The sequence below is a fragment of the Strix uralensis genome, chromosome 1 (genome assembly GCF_047716275.1).
Source record: "Strix uralensis isolate ZFMK-TIS-50842 chromosome 1, bStrUra1, whole genome shotgun sequence".
NCBI classification, from domain to species: Eukaryota; Metazoa; Chordata; class Aves; order Strigiformes; family Strigidae; genus Strix; species Strix uralensis.
The window spans coordinates 38,223,101-38,245,858 of record NC_133972.1 but is presented as its reverse complement, the minus strand read 5'-3'; the positions used below and the strand labels follow the sequence as shown (position 1 = coordinate 38,245,858).

Here is a 22,758-nt window from a genome sequence, read left to right as displayed (position 1 = left end):
GTGTCAATTTTACTTTTCTGTCCTAAGTACGCAGAGTGGCTGCATGTATTCAAGACCTATAGTTTGATGTAAGGTAAGATGCAAATGCTCTCTGAACAATGTGGTTTTTAGAGTGAGGTAGCGATCCAGAGATAACAAAGACAATCCAGGCCTTTCAATAGTATATACTGTAATAGAATCAGAAATAGGTTATTTCTTTATCCTAAACATTAATGGTGAAAATAACTTTTCACTAGTGAAATAAGCTGTGGAATTCTATACTGTATTTATTATGGGACTGACTGATGTCATTTTGAGAAAGCAGAGCTGTAGCTTTAAATGCCTCTCTTTCTTAACTGAGGTTTTGCTGTGGCAGGGAAACAGTAATAGTACATATTTTTCATCAAAGCAACTGCTGTAGTCTGTAATGCATTTTCTTTGGCAGATGCCTGCATTTAATTGTGACTTCTGTGCCTAAATATAGACAACGAAAGCCTCTCCATCCCGAGGAAAAGGTGTCTTTCTCACTGACAGTATTAGCAGATATTCCTGACTTGAAAAAGGTATTGTATTATTCGAGAAAAGCCTATCATTTTTTTTTCTGAACGTCTTATCTAATTCTCTTGCTATATGAAGTGCATCATGAAAAAAACCCATGTTTCTGAGTTATCAGTATCTGTTAATTTTCCCTACTACAGTTAGTCATAAGACTAGAACAAGAGCAAAGACAGAGAGAACTTTTTTCTGGATCTTGGCACATTGACTTTTTTGTCTGCATGTGAAGATCTTTTATATTTGTTAAGGTAAGGATAAAAAAGCATGAAACTTTGAAAAAGGCAATAGATACCACTTTTTCTTTATTGTGCAGAACTTGAACCATGTAAATAAATATTTAAGTGTTATGAAACTGAAGTAGTAGCATGTCAGAACATTGCTGTGGATTTCAGCAGGATCGAATTTTTATTATTGCATTAATATATATATTTTCCAGTTCCCCTGAAAATGCTTTCCTCCAGTTGAAATGGAGATGTTTGTTGTCTTGCTCTATTTAAACATCAAAAAAGGTACATGAAACTGTGGGTTCTTTGATTTGCCTGCTGCATAAGTTGCTTTGCACCTCTTTTTATTTTATGTTTTTTTTCCTGTCCTGTTCCCCGCCCCAGCTGATGCTGTCATACTTCCATTGATTTCTGAATGGAAATGTTGCATTTCTGAACACCATTATAACTTCTACTTACTGCTTCTTTTCCTTGTCTCTTTATCATAATGATTGACTATTTTAGCTGAAGGCATATCTTGGGATAAAGCTCAGTTTCTTAGATCATCTTCTGGCAGCCTAGCAAATTCTCTTAACCTTTTCCATGTCCTCTCTGTCTTCTGTTCTGTTTCTCAGCCTTTGGGGCTATTTTTTCTAGACTGGCTGCAACTGGGTCTTTTTACCTGCCTGTAAGAAATTGGGTTTCTTCCTAGTTGTACTAAAACAGAAAAAGAGGGGTTGAAAATGTAACATGCCAGCTTTATAAGACTTTGTCAGTGGCAATGAGAAAGATGCATCTTTTTGATTGTTCTAGGCATTAAAAAAAAGAAAGCTTTGTAAGGTGCTTAACCAAACTATGTTAATGGACTAATGCAATACATGTGTAGTTGCAGCATCTGCAGAGCTGTTTCTTATCCCTGAGAAGTCAAAAGGCTGTGTGCTGTAACTTCCATCAGCACAGGTTCAATTGTGTGCTTACTGTATTATTTATGGAAGGTTTTTTTGTAGTAGTGTTTGAAATACTATAAGTTAGTGATAAGGCTTTTCTTTGGTTCATACTGGTAGCTGTTTCATCAGTATTAAACCTCACACCCAACATCTATAACAACTTCAAATTTTTAGCAGAAGCATTAACTAATCTTTCTTTTAACATGCTCAAATTTAAAAAAAAAGTAAATGTGAATTTAGAATCATTGTTTTGGAATCGGGGCTTTTGTTTGTGTCGGAAGGGGCCTTTAAAATTCATCTAGTCCAAGCCCCCTGCCATGGGCAGGGACATCTTTCACTAGACCAGATTGCTCAAAGCCCCATCCAAAATGAATTTGAACCCTTCCAATGATGGAGCATCTGCAGCTTCTCATGCAGTGTCTCATCACCCTCATCATAAAAAATTTCTTCCTTATTCCCCATCTAAACCTACCCTCTTTCAGTTTAAAACCATTGGCCCTTGTACTGTCACTATAGGTCTTGGTAAAAAGTCTCTCTCATCTTTCTTATAAGCATCCCTTATATATATTGGAGGGCAGCGATAAGGTCTCTCAACTTATTCGTAGAAGATCTCAATTCCACGAAACCAATTCTTCATTTTACTGGGAAGTCAGGTTGTGGACTAGTGCTGAAATACTTCAATACTCAATAACTCTTTCTGTGGTCAAGTAGAAGGTTACCTTTTATTATTTTATTTTCAATCAGTTACCTACATCACTTATTTTCTTAAATTTTGTAATTGACATTAATCAGAAAAATCTTTAGTCACAAATCTTGGATACTGCTTCTTAGTTTCACCCTATCTTTAGCTAGACTAGTGATCCCTGAAAAGAAGGCTTGTGCTGCATTTGCCTGGTTGCTGTTTTTTGAGCCTGACATGACCTGAGATTTGGCTCACATGAAATTTGAGTGGGTTTTGGAAGGAGATGATGTCACTACACTCATTTCTCGGGAGACCTCATCCGGTTTTACACAGGCTATTTTAGCCACAGGTTTATGGTTAGGGATGTTTATGTTCATGAGGAAAGTAGCTTCTTCCAGCTGTGGGACAATGTAGTTCTATAATTACTAGTTTTAAGTTTGAATTTTCTATTGCCAATAAAGCATAGTTGAAGTCAGACAAAGAACTTTCTCATTGTGAATGTCTGTGCCTCTATTTAAGGTGTCTGTGTCTTTAATAAATAACTTTAATTATTTAGTAATTAATTGTTAGGCATTTTCCACTATGTAGGGCATATTTTTTTGCTGTTCTGCTTGCTTTCAAATTTTATGTTAGGTTTTACTTTGCTGTAGCTCTGTTTAGACAAATCTAACCATGAAGTTGTCCATGTGTCCTAAAGTCAAGAGGAATTTGATTACCATGCTATTAAAGTTTAAAAATAAAATAAAAAATATAGTGGCATCTTTATACTAAGTCGAAAAAACCTGGATATACTGGAAAATATTTCAGTGTGATGTTTATTTACCAGTTTGTGGTATGGCATGCATAATATCTTTGAACATAGTGATGCAGCTTCTGTTGAAACTTGTTTCTAGTCAAATTTGCAATATGGTTGGTGTTGTAATGAAACAAAAGGAGTTGAGGAGTCTGCAGCAGGAATCTGCAGCTGTATGAGCTGTCATGGACTGCAGACAGGTTGTTGGGACTCTGCCAGTAGAAATAACATTAAATTCCTGTTTGTGCATCTGGGTTTACTTGCTACAGGAGTTTAGCAGTAAACCCAAATGTAACACTAGAGTTATTTTCTCTTATGCTGCTTGTCTGTTGTGGGAAAAAAATCTAGGACTCCTTCATTAACTTCTCTTTTTCTATAGACATACAGTTACTGAAGTGACTTGTGCTTGAAGGGCAGGTGACACTTAATTTGGATACTTAGATAATTTTTATGCAGGAAAAAAAAAGATGAAACATATTTCTATCAGTTTAAAACCTAAGGTTTCCTAAAAGTGGAATGTTAAATTCTGTATTGAATATCTTATAAACTTCTAAACCTGTTTTCCTTTCTGGTGTACTCAGAAACCCTGCGTCTGTGCTTTTATCTTAATCCCAGTTTGTTCAGAATGTACCAATATACGTGTTAAGAATTACAAGTTGGAACTCTGGTTTTGGATTTTTTTTTTTTTCTTACTACCATAAGATCTATCTTGCTGAAAGTTACATAGAAAAGTTGCTTGTCACATTGCTCCCTCCAGAAGTATGCTGGAAATCTGGTTCTGTTTCACCTCCCCCATTTATTGTGTCCCTTCCTGCCTCTTTGCCTTTGCTAATCCATCTGTGCACTTTTCTTTGAGTGCCAAAGGCTTAAGAAATGTCCTATTTGTTTGACATTAGTTTTTTTTACTTTGGTCTGACAGGTGATGGTTTAATTTAGAATTGCTTCTGCAACCTGAAAATCTTTTTTTAACGATGACATATTTCCCTTTCGGTTTCAAATTCTACTGGCCTCTTAAATTTATGCAGCAGCAATTAAAATCATTGCATTATCTAATGTTTGTCGTTAACATATGATAGATTTGGATAAATCACAGACTAAGTGCTACATTACCTACCAGCTAAGACAGGGATGAATACTCATTTTTTTGGTGTAGGAAAATAGCTTTTGCTGTTCTTCTACCTATTTTAGAGGCAACAGCAACAGGAATACAGTCTCAGTGAAGCATAAAATGAATTCTGTTTGACTGGTTGACATCTGCATACCTGTTCTCTCCTACAGAACGAAAAAACCCAACCAAAACCTTCTTTCACATCTGAGCACTCTAAGTTCATATCCTTAATAAACTGAGGGGCACCAACTGAATGTAACATCTCTGTTCACAGATGCAGTCTCTTCCATGGATATTCAGGTTGTTGATTATGAAAGAATAGGAAGAAAAAAAATCAAGCATTTGATGCATTTAAATGACATCTTTATATGTTTTTTTATAATAGCAGGTGCAATGTTCTGCAGTGTTCCTTCTGAAGTGTTTGCCAAAACCATCCAGCTTTAATTCAAACTGTTTTCATCCAGTCAGGATTGCTTGTTTGGGTGACAACAAGTGTTGAGTTGTCTTTAGCCCTGGTTTTGCTTGCTGTGCTTCTGTTTTCACCTGAATCAAGCTTTTCTTGCATGTGCATAGGCATGGTTTTGGGTTTCTTTTGTTGTGTGTGTGTTGGTTTTTTTTTTTTTCTAAGTCTTCATGAAACTTGGTGGTTTTAGCAGTGATTTTTCTTGAGGTTTTGAGTATATTAAATCTGCAATTCAAAGCTGAATTCTAGTGTTGAAAGAACAAGCCCACACAATTGAAACTGAAATGACTGTGCATGTGAAATCTTTCAAATTAGAGTCCTTGCCACAGTCGTAATCCTAAGAAGGGAAACTGAGTCACTTGGTAAGAAGCCCGTTATTTTTTGTATGTGTGTAACTAGATGCAAAAGTACATGGATACAGAATTCATTTTATTAAATGAGAAGATTTACCTGTAGCTGGTTGCTAGATCAAATTTTTAAACCTTTTTCTTGGAACTGATATCTGAGCTGATATTTATATCCAAGATTTACAAATGTGTAAGCATCCTTGTAATTAAATTGATGTACAGAAATGTTTGCATTAAAAATAATTGCAGGTATATGTATATCCATAGTATCTGATGGGGGCAAAACCAACCAGTTGATTTGATGTGTGTTGGGTCTTTTTTTATTTTTTTTGCTCAACCCTCAGAAGCTGAGAGTGGACAAGAACTTGGTCAGAATGTGGGTTGTGGGGTTTTTTTTTTCACCTCCACCTCCTCCTGCACAAGACTTGCTTTCCATGACCTTTATGAATGTTGTTAGCTTTTCCCATTATTTTGCCTTAGTGCTATTGCTAAATGACAATATGCACTTGCAGCAGAGGTCAGAATTTTCTCCTAAATTCTGCTTTGAGTTCAATTCATCAGCCAGGTGCATTAGTAAGTCTCTTGTATTGTGGCTGGCAAGTTCCTGTATGAAGGATGTGTTATAATGCTAACTTAAAAATTATCAAAGAGAACATTTATTTTTTTTTCCCCAGTGACATTGGTGAAATCACAGGAAACTAATTGCACATGAAAATAAATTTGAGATTTCTACCTGCGATCTGGTTTAACTGCCTGATGCAGGAAGTGTGTTTTCTTTGTTTGTATTCCATTGCTGAAAATGCCAAAGTATTAATCAAACTTCCATGTATCATTTAGTCCCTGGTGAACCGTACTCTTAACAAATGTCAGTTTTAATCCTAAACTTGTCTTCTGAAGACCGGTAAAGATCTACGGTAAAGAAATCCACCATCAAAGGACATACAATGTAAATGTTGTTCAAAGCATCAGCCTTAGTTAAAGGTATATATTTGTGTAATACGAGCTCTACAAAATTTCTTACTCATCGAACAACCTGCTTAAACAATTAAAGCCTCTGTGGTAATAGTTCTTTAGGCATTGAAAAGCCAAAATTGAAGCCTAATATATGTAGAAGCTAGTGTAAAAAAAAAATTTGTCCAACCTGTGATAAAATTTAATGTCATCAAATACAATTTTTGGTTTTTCATGGTAAGTTTATATACAAAAACTCAGCTTATGTTCTCTGTCCATCCCTATGCTTTTCCTGAGGAAAATTTGACTGAAACTTGTTTTCAATTAAAAGAAAAATACTTGGCTGTTAATTAAGCAACAAAGGCTGAAAGATTTTTATGGTAAAACCAATAAAAATCCTTTTGCTGCCAAGCAGATAAACCCACTTTTCCATCATAGATTTAAATGGAAAATTTTGACTCATCTTGGCTACTTTTAATGCATGAAATAACATTGGGCAACATCTCATACAGTGCATCACAACTATGAAAAAATTCTGTGTAGAGGTTGCCTCTACTTCCTGCTAAATTTGCTTACAACTTTTATGTACCTATAGCCCCTCTCCTGTGTTGTTTCTCTCCTTAATCTGACTTTATCATTTTATAAAGATCTTAGAGTAAAGGTGTCAGTCGCCACTCATCATTGTGCTTGGTGCCTGTATTAAGCCCTGTTGTCCCCCTCTGCCTGGTTCGCTGGCACAGGTTCCAAGTTCCTTGCAGGAGGAACTCCTTTAGGTGCTACATAAACACAAGATGGTCTTGTTCTCACCCAGGGCCTCTGTGTGCGAAGTAATGGAAACAGCTGACTGCTTTCTGTAGGTGATTACCATGGTTCTTGGCTTGTGTTTTACCTATTTGTAGATGCTGCTCTTTGTATTTTTGGGACTCTTGACTTACAATGAAGTTGTCATGAGTTTGTATTTTGCATGCCTTACTCCTGTGTCATATTTATTTTTCTGGAAAATTTGCTGTCTAGTGGCAGTCCAAATGACCAAAGATCTAAATATGCCTGTGGATTTGAAGTTCTCTGCTATGTATTTTTTTCATATGCTCATTTCTTGAGTTAATATTTTGAGGCTAATAAGCGATAAAATTCAGAAACCATTTAATTTTTTTTTTTTCTAAAATGATATCCTGTATCATAAGTGGCTTAGACTTTCTCAAAACTGGAAATACATGTATGTATAGAAGAGGACAATAATTTAACTGTAAATGAAGTAACACTGCTACAGCTTTTTGAATATGCCTGTATCACTAAAGGAATGCATCTGAGACTGGATACTGTTTTTTTAGGGGGGAAGTCAGTACACAATGAAATGTCAGAAGGTTATGTTTGAGACCTGTGTTCCACAGTTCACATGAATATACTAATTCAAGACCATTAAGGAATGGTGGAAGAGCTCTTTTCCATCTCTTGACATTTCATAAAGGTTTTAATAACTTTTAAAGGTCTATTAAATAAGAGTACTGAATGTCTTACTAAGTGGTTTGAATCCTGGATGGGACATCTACGTCGTGATTTAATGGTAGTAGCAACAGTGGTTCTGGAGAAACCATGGATGGCTTTGTAACCTCTGTGGAAGGGCTGAAAAGCAGTAGAATATTATGATGATTCACCTTGAGGTTTGTCTGGATTCATCCAAACCAAGTGTCAAAGCAAAGCTTACAGAGACATATTGTACTCTAAAAATATGAACTGTTTGCAAATCAGGTTCTGCTGCATGTAATTATCTGTGCTAATATCTATATATAAACATATCTAAAATGAATTTGGATTTTTCAAGGGTATTTAGTTGTAACTTCACTCTAGCCTTTGTGAAGGCAGTGGTGATAATCCCAAGTGTTTATGATCATATCAAAGTGTTTCACTGTTACATACAGAGGAAGGCCTCAGCGAGGGAGAGAATGTCCTTTTATCTTAAAACCAGAAAAATTTTATTGCAATATGTCTAAGGGAAATGAATCCAAACAATCAAACTGAAAGTAAATTTTCGGTGGTTCCAAATAAAATTTTTATAACATCTGAGAAAATTTATACATGAAGCTGCTCTTTTAAAAATTTATTTTATTTTTTTTCCCCTTGTAACTTAACCTGCACATACCCTCATGCTTCCTTTAAGAGCTGAGAAGGAGAGCAAGACGGTTTCCTTCAGAGGGCAGTTCAGAATGCAGGTCAGCCATCTGAGATTCCCTTTGGAGGCTTTCTCTTCTAGATAAGTAGTCTTTCTGTAGAGTCTAAGACAGATGGACTCCCATAGGGAGGCTAATAATTCTTGTTGTTTCATGAGATGCATTCTGTTATTCTAAATAAGTATGATGTTGCAGAAATGCATAAGTGCGTTTCTCTATGGAGCTTTGATGTTCTGATACATTCTAATTACAAAGTCCCCCTGCCATAAATATTCAGGTGCTGTGCATCTACGATTAAATTTAAAACATAATAAACTAGTTGTTATGCTGTCCTTTTTAGGAAAAGTAAATAAGGAATAGGGGAAAATTGTGTCACTGTCTAAAGTTCTTTATTTATAGCTATATGTTACTTACCACACTGTGCAACAAGGTTCATTAGCAGCTGAAATTGGATTCAGTTTAAGAAAAAAGGAGGGGGATTGATTGAGAGAAATTTAGTTTTCAGCTGGCGAAAAGACAAATATAAACCAAAGCTGAAATACTGTGGACTACATATTATAGGCTCAAAGGGTTTCAGAAGTGCTCTATTTACTGTCTATTCCTTGTTCTTTGAAAGATTGTTTCTTGTTCTGGTGCTCTGAACTAGGTTGGGTTACCTGAACCCATGGGAAAAGTCATGTTTTAATGACATGAATAGTAAAAGTTTACATGTTTACTTTTTTCTTCATGTGTAAGACCATTTATTAAGAATGTGTGTTGGAGTGGTGGGTTTCCATGCTATGTGTATGCATATGTAAACAGTCCATCATCTTCCCTCCCTTCCCTCCTTGTACTCCTGCTGCCATTTAAACTGGCCTTTGCTCTCCATAGAAGACTGCTTAAATTTTTCAGAGGCAAATTTAAGAATTTAGCAAGCATTTCTAAATTAGGTGCTTGAGTTCTCTGAGGCTTGCTTCCCATGAATTGCTGGGAAAGAGAGGCAAAATAAAAGAAACTTAGAATTTGAGATTTTCTTCAAAATAATCTGGGTTCTGTAATTTCTTGTAGTGGTTCACTTTGTCCAGTTTTTTGAGAAAAAGAAAAATTCGCAAGAGACAGATGCCTGCCCTCATTTATATTCATCTAGTAGAAGTTTCTCCATGCCCGTTTGTGTGGGGAGAGTACTATATCCACTTTTGACCTACATAAGGGCTGTTCTTCATGTGTCCTGGAGCAGGATGGCTGAGGCTAGAGATTGTCCAATTCAATCCCAATGCACAAAGCACAGTCAGCTAGAGTGGGCTGGTCAAGGCCCCGTCCACTTGGGTTTTGACTACACAGCCATGCTGGGCAACCTGTTCCAGGGAAGGTTTTTGTTTGGTTGTTTCTCTCCTTATGTTTAACTGGATTTCTTCAGGGGTCTGATAGTATTTGTTGTTGTTGTTAGCCACCAAACTTCAGTTTAGAAGTAGCATCTTTCCTTGTGAGCTACCCTTAGGGCATAGAGAAGCGTTAATTTCTGATACTTCCATTCCTCTTTTTATCAGGCTGTGAAGAATGTAAGAAGTCCATTATGTTTCCCTGGCTCTAGCAGAGTCCATTGGCAGGACTCTGGGAATGCAGGAGAGAACTCTTCCTCTCTGGAAGTGCCTGCATACGTTGATCAGTCTAGGTAGTAGTTATGTTTTACAATGCTTCATGTAGCAGAAGTGATAGAAGTCAAATTTGTGCTTCAGTGATGTCCTAATTTATGATTTGTTTTTCCCTAGCAGAAGTTCTTTTTGTTTCTGAAAAGTTTTTAAGCAATGCTGATTAAAATCCAACATAATTAAAAAAAAAAAAAATCAATATGGACATAAAGAGGCTAGCCTGTCTTGTATTTTCTATTTCTGCTGTGAAAGCATCATACAGGCCAGTCCCTCACCTGGTGAAGTCCGTGCTACTGCCTGGTAGTACTGGATGCAGGATGAATCTTGTACCTCAGCTATACTCGGTGAGGGCACAGCTTAATGTGCACTCCTCTTGGCCCAGCCAAGGGACTAGTGTGGAGGAGGGAGACAGGACAACTTAAACTGCAGCAGAAGTATTTCTGCAGCTGTGTAGTGAACAAGTTCAAAAACCTGATGAGGCTGAAAAAAAAGATTGTTTTTAGCTAGATCGTATTTCCAACTGGCTTCACTGGGAAACGGAGCAGAAGCTTGGCCCAATTTATTGTAGTTGGCATAGCAGAAGTCCAGCCAGCTGCTTAGCAGCACATTACTTAATCCTGATGATTGAGGCCTAAGACTCATTTTTGATGGAAGGCATCATCTCATCTTTTGTTTTAGAAATCTTGTTTGCTTCATCTCTGTAGTAGATGTTGAGTGCAAAAGAGATTGACCAAAGTGCTGTATGGCTCTTTTGATTGCTTAAGAGAGCTTCAGAAAGGTGGATTTGTCTTACTGGACAGAAGTCTGAGCCTTCCCACTTGCAACAGTATGCTCACAATGTGTGTGAGGTATAAAACTGCTTAATATTGTATGTGAGTAATTGGAAAAGTTAAAAAAAAAAATAGTTGTATAGTTCAGGATTCCTTACAGACTCTGTAAGATACACTTTTCTGTTAGGCACTGCGTCAAAAATTACTTTGGTGGGGAAGTGTAAGGAGTATGACAGTCCAGAATTTGCTGCTAGTGTAGTTCTTTAATACCAAACCTTCGAAGATATGTACTGCAAAATTATTATAGACTTCAAAAAGTTTTAAAGTAGATACCTAATTAAAAATAAGATTCCTGAATACCTTCTTGTAAAATACTTAATTCTGCACTGAGCTCTGGATACTGAAGGCTTTGCTGTGGAACTGCTAAATTCTCACTGAAAGCAGTTACGTACCCCAATATCTATTTGGAGTAGACTTTGATAATGCTGCTAGTAAACCTGCACTGTACTTGCATATAAAGGTCACTGTATAATAAAAGCATTATGCAGCCTAATGTTCTGGGTGTAGTCTAGCTTACTCTTACTTTACATTTGTAAACAAAATATAATAGAAGTGGAATAAAAGAACATATAGCCATTTGCTCTTTGAGCTGATGTCTAAGTCCTTTGTGTTTAGAATTCACATTACCATTTCTTAACATGTGTGATCTTATTTTTCTCCTTTTCCAGATGCCAGTTCTCTTCCTAATCAGATTTTGAAGGTTCATATAAGGTTAGAAGAGTTGGATTTGACACTCTGGATTTGGCTTACGTGGGTGAAATTCACTTTAGTAAAAGTTCACTGTAATTTGTCTTCCAGTCTTTATGTTGTCCTGTATTATTGTTTTTAAGGTCAATAGCTTGATCTATTTTTTTGAATCTGATTTTCATTATATACAGTATGAATACCGATTAAAGATTTTTTTTTTTTTTTGGTAAAATATCTTTCCTTTGAAAGACATACTCCTTTTTAACCATCACATTTTTCATGTCCTGTAGAGAACAATTGTTGTTGCTTTGTCGTATTTTTATTTTTTTAGCCTTTCAGATTTCTTTTAATTCTGCTTTTTGCTAAACTGCTTGTTGGACAACAGAATTTGTACCACTTCTGACAGCTGTTTTAAATGCTTAGTTTTTTAACACACAAGCCATTTTAAGGAAAAGTGATTACTGTGCCTTTCTTGAGGTGAATGGCCTCCAGCATTTTCATCTCAATTCCAAACAACAATTTTGTTTAAGTAACTGAAAGCTGTTTTAAAACAATGTGTGCAGCAGAGAATTGACTAGATATGTTATTAGGGGTGCCAATCTGTCATGTTCAGAATTTAATGAAGTGTATCATTCTATATTTTTATCTGCAAAATCTTTGCATAATGATTTTATAACCCCCTTTATACATTTTAGAGTTGGGTAGAAAATCCTCCTGGAAGAGAAAGATCTGGAAGATACCTCCAGGATGTAGTTTTGAAAAACGTGTGCCTATGGATTAATTTCAGAAGTTCTCATGAAAAATTCATCTTAGGAAAGAGGGAAATAGAAGTAGAAATATCTGTTTTATCTGAATTCTGTTAATTTGTACTCATTGCATCCTAGTTCAGAAACTCAGTTCCCAAAAGAATTTTGAAGTATAGGCACAGGATAGAAAAAAAGGTAGTCAGTGAATATAGTCTTGGGACAGCACAGTGAGAGATGACAGTTTAAGAGAATGGTATTAACTTGAAATGCTTACTTGTGTTTGAAGATGTTGTACCTATTTATAGTAATGAGAAATGTAAGCTTTATGGTGGCCAGTGGGCATGAAGACCTACATTGCATCTTGCACTGCTCTGTAGCAGTTTCAAAGATGCATCAATTCTTGGAGCACATGAACTATTGAATTCCCTTTGAAAATAAAGGAGAATGTTTGTTGTTCCTGGGTGAGCAAATGCAAGTCACCACAGTGTAGCATCACCTCCAGTGATATATCTGAAGGTAGGATTTTCCAGTTAAAATGGAATGCCTTAGGAAGTGCACGTAGTCTATACTAAATCCTGGAGCCACTTGCTGTACTTTAGTATCGTCAAGATTTGACTGATCAGGAACTGCGTGCTGATTTTTGTGGGTGGAGGTGGAGTACAAATGCATCTCCCAAGCACTGTAGTACCCCACATGAAATTATAATGTACTGTGGCCAGCATTATGCTTTTTTCCTTTGGTTCACTGCTAACATTAAAAAATATGTGGCACTGTAATTTACACTATGACATTCCTTCAGTAAAAGGAAAGAAATGAAGCATGTCAGCTTGTCAGTGGAAGTGTATTTGAATGAGAGTGTCTCTGTTGTGAATATAATTCTGTATATGGTGATGTGGAATTTTTCATGGTTCTAAATGTGAGCTTTGACAATATGAGCCTTGTATCATATTTTCAAGGAGTTGTTAAAACTGAACCTGAACAACAACATTCAGCTTAGAGAAAGCTTTGCATTTACAAGAAATATATGAAAATAGAGTATCAGGCAGGATGCCAACTGCCACTTCATAAAATATAAGACTACTAGTGCAGTTGAATTTACAAAATTCCTTAACAGAAATCTTTTTATGGGGATCCCAGCAGAATGCTTTCTTATACAGGAGTTATTCTCAGTAGGTTTAACAACAATGAATATTCAGTGCTGTCTATGGTGATCTTGAAAGGGAAAAATCCTTAACTTCCATGTCATGTAATCAGAGAATAGCTGAGGTTGGAAGGGACCTCTGGAGATAACCTAGTCCACGCTCCTCTTCAAGACTGGGTCAACTACAGCAGGTTGCCAAGATGGTGTACAGTCTCCAAGGACGGAGACTCAACAAACTTTTTGGGGAACCTGTTCCTGAGATGTTTGGCCTCGATAGCAGTGAAAAAGTGCCTTCTAATGTTTAAATGGAATTTGCCATATTTCAGTTTGTGCACATTGCCTATTTTTCTGCCACTAGGCATCACTGAGAAGAGTCTGGCTCTGTCTTCTTCACTACTCTTTACCTAGCTGCTCTGTGAGGGAGAACCTCCTTTTCCTCTGACCTTTATATTCTTTCTGTTTCTTACTTTTCCTTTGCCTTCTCCTCTCCCTGTCTAGTGTTTTCTGCCCTTAAATATGTTTTCACAGAGGCTCCACAAACTTTGGTGATGGGCTAATAAGCTTTGGTCTGCGGTGGGACTGTTGCAGGGCCGGCTGGACCACCTGTGACTGGCACATGGCAGACCTTTACCTTCTCCCACAGAGGCTACCTTTGCAGTGCCACCCCTCCACCCTCCCAACCTTGCCACATACATTCAGTAGCCCCATTTTTTCTAGCCCATTGAAGTCTCTCTGAATGACAGCACAACCTTCTGCTCTGTCAAACACTCTTCCCAATTTTGAATCATTTGTAGAATTGCCGAGGATATATTCTGTACCATCAGCCAGGTCCTTAATGAAAAGCAGTACTGGCAACAATATGGACCCCTGGGTGCTCCATTAAAGTGACTGGTCCCCAGCTGGACTTTGAGCTTCAGCTTACAACCCTTTGAGCCTGGCAGCTCAGCCATTTTTCAGCCACCCCACTGTCCACCTATCTATCTGTATTTCACAATTTGTCTGTGAGGATGTTATGGAAGACAGTGCTGAAAGTCTTGATAAAGTCAAGATAAACAACATTCCCTCCTGTCTCCTCATCCGTGTTGCTAGTTATTTCATTGTAGAAGGCTGTTGGGTTGGTCAAGCATGATTCTCCCTCATAAATATATGCTGACTATTTTCTATCACCTTCCTGTACTTCACAGGCTTGGAAATTGTTTCCAGGATTATTTGCTGAATTGCCTTCCTAGAAATTAAGGTGAGACTGACTGTCCTGTAGTTCTTCATATTCTCCTTCTTGTCCTTCCTGAAGACAGGAGTAACATTTGCTTTCTTACAGTCTTTGTGAACCTCCCTTGATGGTCATGACCTTTGAAAGGTAATCTGAGAGTGGCCTTGCAGTGATACTGTCCAGCTCCCTCAGCACTCATAGGAGCATCCCCCCTATCAGGTCACATGGACTTGTGTATGTCTAGCTTGTTTAAGTTTTCATTAACCTGATCCTCCTCCAAGGTTAAGTGTTCCTTGCTCCAGAAAAGCATGGAAGAGCTGTGAAGCAGCTGAGTTTCAGCAAAGCTGTATCTGTAACCCAGTAGTTCAGGACTGGTGGGACAATTGTTTTGATGGAGTGTGGAATGTCAGTATTTGCACTGACAGGAGCATGCCAGTCATATCCACTGATCTCTCTCTCTCTCTCCCACACAACTATCCCAATTACTTGCAATCATCTTTATCAGGGGAAAAAAGGGAAGATTTGTTTGTGAGGTGAAAGCTTAGCCATTTGAGCATGCAGTCTGAACTGACTGCATGTTCTCTGGTCATACTAGCTTCAGATATCTACGTAGATGGGAGGGTCTACATGAAGTGAAATTAGACAGAATGATAGTTTTAGCTATGGTGATCATAAGTGTTTTCCTTAGAATATTGTCACATGCTAATGCCTAGAATTTTGTTACGTTTAATTTAAATCTCTACTGAAAATTCACTCTAGTAAAGTCCATAGTTAAGCATTAATATCCATTTCTTCACTTTCTGTGCGATATTGCATAGTCACAGCTGAGACCGGATACTGAATGAATGGATGTTGGATTCACTGAAAAATGTTCTTCATGATCTGTGTAGCTGCTGAGATGATAATAATGAGCTCTCTGAAATGAAGTAAAATCTTAAAAGTCATTTAGCCTGAATTGTGCATTAGTTGTACTTATATTGGTGAATCTTGGAGCAATACAGGGAGGTAACTTGCCTGCCTCAGTCAGGGTAAAGATGTGTCCAAACAGAGGTTTTGCTTTAGATTAACAGTAGAGGCTGTTCAGTTTAATAGCAATTCCATCTGATATTTGATGAAATTTGATGCATGAGGTCAGCAAGGGACAGTAATTAGGATTTTCATGAGGTATCATGAATTTTGGTTTTACAGATGCTGTCTGCTGGAGTACTGGCTGTGTCCAAATATCATACCTGTTCAAGCAGGCTAATTTAGTGGGCATAAAAGCAGAAGTTACTTATCTAAATGTGTGATTCCCCTTTCTTGAATCATAATGATGCTAAACTTAAATGATTATACTTGGTTAAAATGTAATTTACTATCTGAAATTTGGCTGAGCTCAGCTTGAAACTAAATGTGCAGTTGGTGTTTTAAAAAAAGTGACAAAAGCTGCTAAAATATTCAGCACTAAGAATATCTTTGACTACTTAGATGTTTCAGGAGCAGTGGCTGAATAGGATAGTCACAGTCGTTGTAATGCACTACAACCTTCTCTCTCCCATTATGCTGTTTATATCATGCTTGAATGAAAATATATTTTAGTTCCCTGAAAGCCTCTTCTCTGCAGCTTTAAACTTTCAGCAGATGGGAGTATTAGGGGAACATTTTTGCCTCTGCTTCTGCATTGAACTGAGAATGCCACAGGACTGTGAAAGGATTCAGCCAAACTGTAGAATCTTCCTTGCCCTACTCCTGAGCAGCCCATGCTATTAGCAGCTATCTCCGTGGTGTCAGAGATGTCATTAGCTGGTTGTGAGAGAGCCATTCAACTATGCTAATTATTTCAACAAATTCTGTTCATGAACTGTGTAAACATTGGAGATTAAGGAAGATATAGCTATTCCAGAAAGGGTTTTGAATGCAGATCTCTTTCTGCACATTCATCTTTCAATGCTGACTGCAAATGTCTACATTAAGAGTAAAACTATGAATTGGCCACTGCTTAGCCATCAGGATATAATCCACCTATTTCTTCCTCAAGTTTTTTCAATCTCTAGTTCATATAATAATTCCGTGATTTTAGTGGAAAGAGAAAGGGCCTGTTCATCCTTTACATTCTGGTATTGTTATGTGATTATAGATGGGCTGTAATGCAAATTTGTGTCTGAATCTGGACTGCCCTGAAGCGTGAGGATTTTTTAATTTTAGTCTTGTTTTCAGTGGTCATCAGCTCTTGAATTTACAGCAAAAATGTACATGAAATAAAGAACCTTTAGTGTGAGAGATTTCATATGTTCTCTTTAAGTGTGTTTAACATAATTATCGTCAAAAAGCAGTATGTTGTTAACATATAGTCAAAGGTGTTTATTCTTCTTTATTTTATTCAGATTCACCCCACTTCCGAAAGAACCTCAAAATCTGGACAACTTCTGCCACAGTTTAGCTTTACACTGTCAACAAGTTACCATTCCATCAAGAACAATGAGCTCCACAACACCAGGTCAGTTTGTTTATACCTCACTCCTGCAGAACACTGTCCTGTATTAGGATGTAAGTAATTTTGTGTGTTGATGAAATGGAGTTTGCAAGTCACCGATATGCCAGCTGCACTTCATAAGTTATGACTGTGGTATAAAACAGGATAATGGCTATATAGGCAGAAAAGGCTATTTTGGGGATACCTTATCTCAGTTGAATTATAAAGCCAGTATAATCCTACAGTGCTCTTAAAACATTTTTGTAGAGTTTATTAAGAAACTGAATAATCATGATTGGACATGAATAGGCGTCTTAAAGCATTATAATTCTTAATATTTGTATTTAGTCATTAATGTATTTTCTGCCTTTGCACAATTGCTTCATTTAAAGGAAGACTGCAAATGGTATTGTTTTTCTTTTTAGCTCTAAGGTCATATTTGCCCACATTGGGCATTCTCTTCCTTCTTTAAGAATGCGTAATTAACAATGGTCTCTGAACCTGCTTTATCCAGTGCCTGCAAAATGAGTTCCTGCAGCTTCACCTGATAGAAGGGGAACTATTAGTAGCTGTACCCAATGTTCAAACTTCCAAGAAGACAGAATGCTGCATATGGAACATGCCTTGACTTCAGTTCTTTTGAGGAGTGAGAGTCCCCAATTCAAATCTGTGTAACGTCCCATATGGTTCGCACTCTGTTCACCCACACTTGACGTATCTATTTCTAGTATTGTTGATAAAATAACCCTTTACAGGTGGCTTATTTTATGACTGCGTTGGTTTTGTGCAAACAGCCTATAAAAGCATCAGGGAAAACACTCTAATAGTGAGCTGTACTTATCTGCTAGATGCCTTATCTCATAGAAATGTAATCCAGTGAGGATTTTTTGAGAATTGTTGATTGTAGTGTTGAAAACTGGCAATAACTGCTTTTACATTAAATGGAGTCAAGCATAGCTTAGTTTCATATTCGGCTTTTTTCTTACAGTGCAATTTGGTGCATGTAGTGAATTATCCACAGAAAGCATGATGGGGCATTCAGCAGATAGGCATGTCTTGTATCGCAGTGGTGACTAATACAAAATAATCTTGTATTTTCCTAAGCGTGCGGTTCAAATTCCAAGATACTCCAGCTGATTGTGTATCTTTCTAATGTTTCTTGTCTTGCATTATTATAGTCTGTGGAAATAGCTAAAAATGAAATTGGCTCTCACAAAAAGAAAGTAAACTTTCCAATACTCTTATTGCTATGAAGAAACAGATTGTAAATATGTATTCATGTTTGCTGTCTTTCCAAATCCAATAAAGGATGAACGTTCAATATAATCAGATTACCTGTAAAGGTATTCAGACACTTTAGAAACATTGCTTTCAGTAAGAGTTAGGTGCCTAAATATCTTTAAATTTAGTCCTTAGTGTCCCCCATCATTAGAGTTTGCCTGTGAAAACTCAGAGTTGCTTCACCAGCCATGTCAAAACACCTGTGGCATGTACACAGTTGCAGTATTCAAGGGCAACATCACCCATGGGATCCTCGTTTTTTCTTTTCCTCAGTGAAAGGGGAATGAGGCAGGATTTATTTGGACTTCAGTCTCACATCCTGCTTAAAGTCAATGCTGTGGACTAAAGGAGGATGAGTGTCTCCTTGTGGCCTCTCTTCTGTCCCCTGACTGAGGGAGTCTGAGATGTGTTTTGTGTAGTGTTCTGTCACCTTTTGATAGTCACTCAAATTTCTGCTTTCAGTGCAGTCACTGTAATAAACTGTTAGGGAATAGAGTGGTAGGAAGGGCTTCCCACTTCTGTGAGCAGTTAACACTTGGTTATTAGAATTTTTTAGAAGAAAAAAAATGGCTGAATTTTCTTATTATATCCGTAGTAACTGAGTTCCACCTTTCCAGTCCTTTTCAAGTGTGCATACTTATTCATATGTGGCCAGCATGTCTTTGTCCCGTTGCAATTTTCATTGCATCTTTTTCTTTCTCCTGGAGTTTGTTTTTATGAAGGAGAACCTTACGAGATGAAGAGATGGAAGGGCAGTTCCATCCAACTTTAAAGGTCCCTTCCAACCCAAACTATTCTATGATTCAACTTCTAACTTGAGGTTAGAAATAGATACCAAGGTGTACTTGTTTCACTTGTGAGACACTGCAGTAGTTGAGAAAGTATTCCTAGTACTCCAAAGGAGAAATTAATTGGATTGACGCTGCCATGAGCAGCTTGTTCCTGTGATGGTGAGCCTGTGGAAGGCAGTTCTTGCTTTTATGGCACATAGCTTAAATTGCAAAAGCCTGATGGAGATGTGTCTAATAGTGTTAGAGTACGGGCTTTTGTTCTCTTGCTTTTTTTACTCCTGAGAATCTTGTGCTTCTTCAAGGAATAGGTTGCTATATTCAGTTACAGCCAGTGGTCAGGGCAGTTTAAAATAATTTCTAAGCAGGAAACTTTAAGCATTTCCATTTAATACAGACAGTATTTAAAAACACTTTTTCTATTGTGTAATACCAGGATGCTACCTCATTTGAATACCAAACCATGGGTCTTTTGTATAAGACCTGTGAAAATTTCCGTAATATATTGTAAATGTCAGTATTTTAGGTCATGGCTGTAGGTTGCAACAGAATGGTAGATGCACTTTTTCATTTTACAATTTATGTAGCCCACATATATATATATATATATATATATATATATATATATATATATATATATATATATATATATATATATATATATATATATAGCTTGTGTATGTACATTCATACATGCTGTTTTCACAGAAGATAAGTATACTTTAAAAAAAGAGAAAAAAACCAGCAAGGGACAAACTGGTAAAGCAGTGCGACTCTGTAGGTGAATGGTATAGGCCAGCCCACTTCATGGATGCTTGTTCTGTCAATGAAAAAATTCTGAAATGCTGTCGAAAGCATCAAGTATTGTGTGCTATGCTAAATTTCTCTGTATTTTTGCAATGTGATATGCTAAGTGGAGAAAATACTTACTTTAGAATTGCTTTCCCTTCATACCTAAATTGTCAGAAAGTCCTTTGAAAGACCTGATGTGGAACAAGCAAAAATTATGCATGTTTTATTCAAATATTATCTGAGGAACCTTTTTGGGTAGGGTTTGCTTGCAGCAGCTATGCACATAAGTGTTTCCTTACATTGTGTATGATGCAATGAAAAGGTCTCCAGTGTAGCAACATCTACTTGCAGCAACACGTATTAAATTGATCTCAACTGTTTGAACCTTAGGGGATCAGGCTCTTGCTAATCTGTAGAGCTATAAAGTAAATGCTGAATCCCAACAGGGGAAGGTGCTGATGTTTGGTTGTTTGCTTTGCTTGTTATAAATTGTAAGATCATCAAGGAAACGTTTGCATCCTTTTGCCATTACATGTTCTGAACGGATCTGTGTACATAAAAAGCATTGAACAGAAAAAAAAAAATTATTTATTTGTTCTTATAGGGAATAGTTAACTTACTGTTTTGAGAGAGACTGACTTTTTTAATACTAAATAATACCCAGTGGTGAATTAATACAGATGTATTTTGGAGTTATTTGTCTCTGTCTAATACTTTGAAATGTATCTTCTGTTAACATGGTGGTGTCATTGGTGATTGTGTCTGTTCTGTGCCTACCAGCTTGGTTTCCAAGGATTCCAACCCTTGCAAAGGATGTTACTCTTCTGAACAGGAGATCGCTTAATTTTAAAGCATGTGTTGATTTAATACCAGATTTTTTCAAAGAAAAACAGCACCTATGGGGAAGGGTGAACTATAAGTATTTCAGTAAATATAAAGATCACAGAGGCGTGAAGACCCTAGGTTTTCATTTTGTAACCTGAGAAGGGGAATAAGTCCAGAGGGATCTCATATCTTCTCCCCTTTGCCTCTCCTGTCACCCAGATCTTTCAGATTTTGTGTTTTGCTTTTCACCTTGAAATTAAAAGTAAAACTGGAATAGTTAAATGAAATCAGTTCTATTACAAAAACAAAATGAAACACTAAAACCCCTAAAGTTGTTCATGGAATCACTTGGGGTAGAATAATTTCTGTAAGGGAAGAGGAACAAGTAATATTAATAGATGATACTAGTAGATGATGAAGAAAGGAAGATACCTGGAACTCTGCTCTGTCCAGCAGGTTTCTAGATGCTGCAAATTATTGCTAAATTAGGAGTGTTTGGTATCACAGTCTTCTAGTGGTAAACTACACATTCAGTTTATTCTGTTTCTTCCTTTTAACGTTGCAAATAGGGGAAATGCTACTGTGGAAAGCTGGTCATCAATTAGGATGAGGGAGCTTTTCACTGTCCCTGGCTTTCAAAAGCTTACCAACATGTGTCTTCTGCTGAAGAGAACAAGTTCAAAATGTGTACAGTTTACTTGCACCTAGGTGGAATCAGCTCTTTTATGTATCTGTAATTACTGAATTAAAATCCCAGTCTGATATATAATATTTTGGAAATCACTGCTCAAACTTCTTTCTGCTCTTTAACAACATTGCTTATTTTTCCAGGTCTTTAGTATCTCGTAAGAGCTGCCTGTTGCTATAATCAATCAGAAGGTGATTTTTCTTTTCTTAATAAACTGAGTGGGAAGAGAGAGGAGCAGTGTGCTGAATTCTGACAGTTCCTAGTTTGTTCTTCCTCTCTGCAAAACTGACTCCCCTTGTTTTCTTGTTCTGCTTTGCTCTGCTTTTTCATAAATCATTTCCCTTATATTAATAAAGGCTAAGTATAGAAAATGTTCCACGATGGTATTTCCACTACTCTTAAAATTAAGATGCAGTGAAAGGTTATGTTGCAGTCCAGTAACCATCTCTGCACCAGCAGTACATGCCGTGAAGAGATGAATATTTTGATGAATGATTGTGTATGTAGTTACTCTAAAATATATTTTATCAGTGTTTTTGTAAAAAGATGTAAGATAACTTTGAGTCCAAAACAAAATAGTAAATGAAATACCAGAAGGCTAAAATCTCTTCTTCATATAGAAAAAGGTATGTTTTGGCAGGTGTTTAAGTTCCATTGAAGCTGAGTGCATGGATGTTTTTTGGACCTCTGACTGTAGACTGAAGCAATCATATGCATTTGTTCCTTGTGATGACTTTGTGATAACTTTTCCTTTGATTAAAAAAAATAAAATCACTTACAGAAAGGCTGGATTAGATGTATTTGGTGAATTCACTGAATGTGGCCCAGTAACTTTCAGGATTAATAGATATGTTATCTATATCTATCTATGTGTGACAGAGTACTGCAGCTCTTTTAAGATATCAAAAAAGAAGAAAATAAAATCTGTAAGCTCAGCCTTAATGAAATGTGTAAAAGAAGGATTCTTCCCCCACTGCACCCCCTGCTTTTTTAACTTTCAATGCAAAATATGACTCAGATGTGCAGCTCAGATTTTGACCTCTTGAATCTCCTTACAAAAGTCCAAAATAGCCTCAGTCTGATATAAATCTTAGTTTTGCCGTTATGAAATGTAAAAGGAGTTGCTGTTTATAGAATCTCTTTTTGTTTCTCTATTTTTCTCATAATAGTTGAGGCCTGATATCCTTGTTTAAGTGTTTCTAGGTAAAATCACAGTAATTCACAAGCATGAATGAAAAATTTGGATTCAAAATGTGTTCTGCCACTGGGGATTTAATATACAAGACAACCAAATAATGAATAAAATGCTCTGTGCATGCATTAGATAAGAAAGCATCATCTTGCTCACTTGCTAGTAATTAAGTTTCTAAATACATTGAACTGCTACTTATGATTTTTTTTCTTCTTAGAAGCAATTTACACCATTTACCATTAAAATTGATAATCAAAGCATTTAAGTGTCATGGTCCTGCTCTCATTTGTGCATTTACACTT

The 22,758-nt window shown here is 36.8% G+C and overlaps 1 protein-coding gene across 3 annotated transcripts in view; it reads left to right on the top strand.

The window, feature by feature from the left end:
- HDAC9 (histone deacetylase 9) overlaps positions 1–22,758 on the top strand; it is a 490,905-nt gene that overhangs the window by 23,219 nt on the left and 444,928 nt on the right. For 2 of the 3 annotated variants that reach the window (XM_074863233.1, XM_074863213.1), the window contains exon 2: positions 16,802–16,914. In XM_074863233.1, the coding sequence (XP_074719334.1) occupies positions 16,896–16,914 (19 nt within the window). In that variant the 5' untranslated portion in view covers positions 16,802–16,895. Of the gene's footprint in view, positions 1–11,322; positions 11,405–16,801; positions 16,915–22,758 lie in introns of all 3 variants that reach the window. The other variant, XM_074863224.1, reaches the window with a different exon arrangement.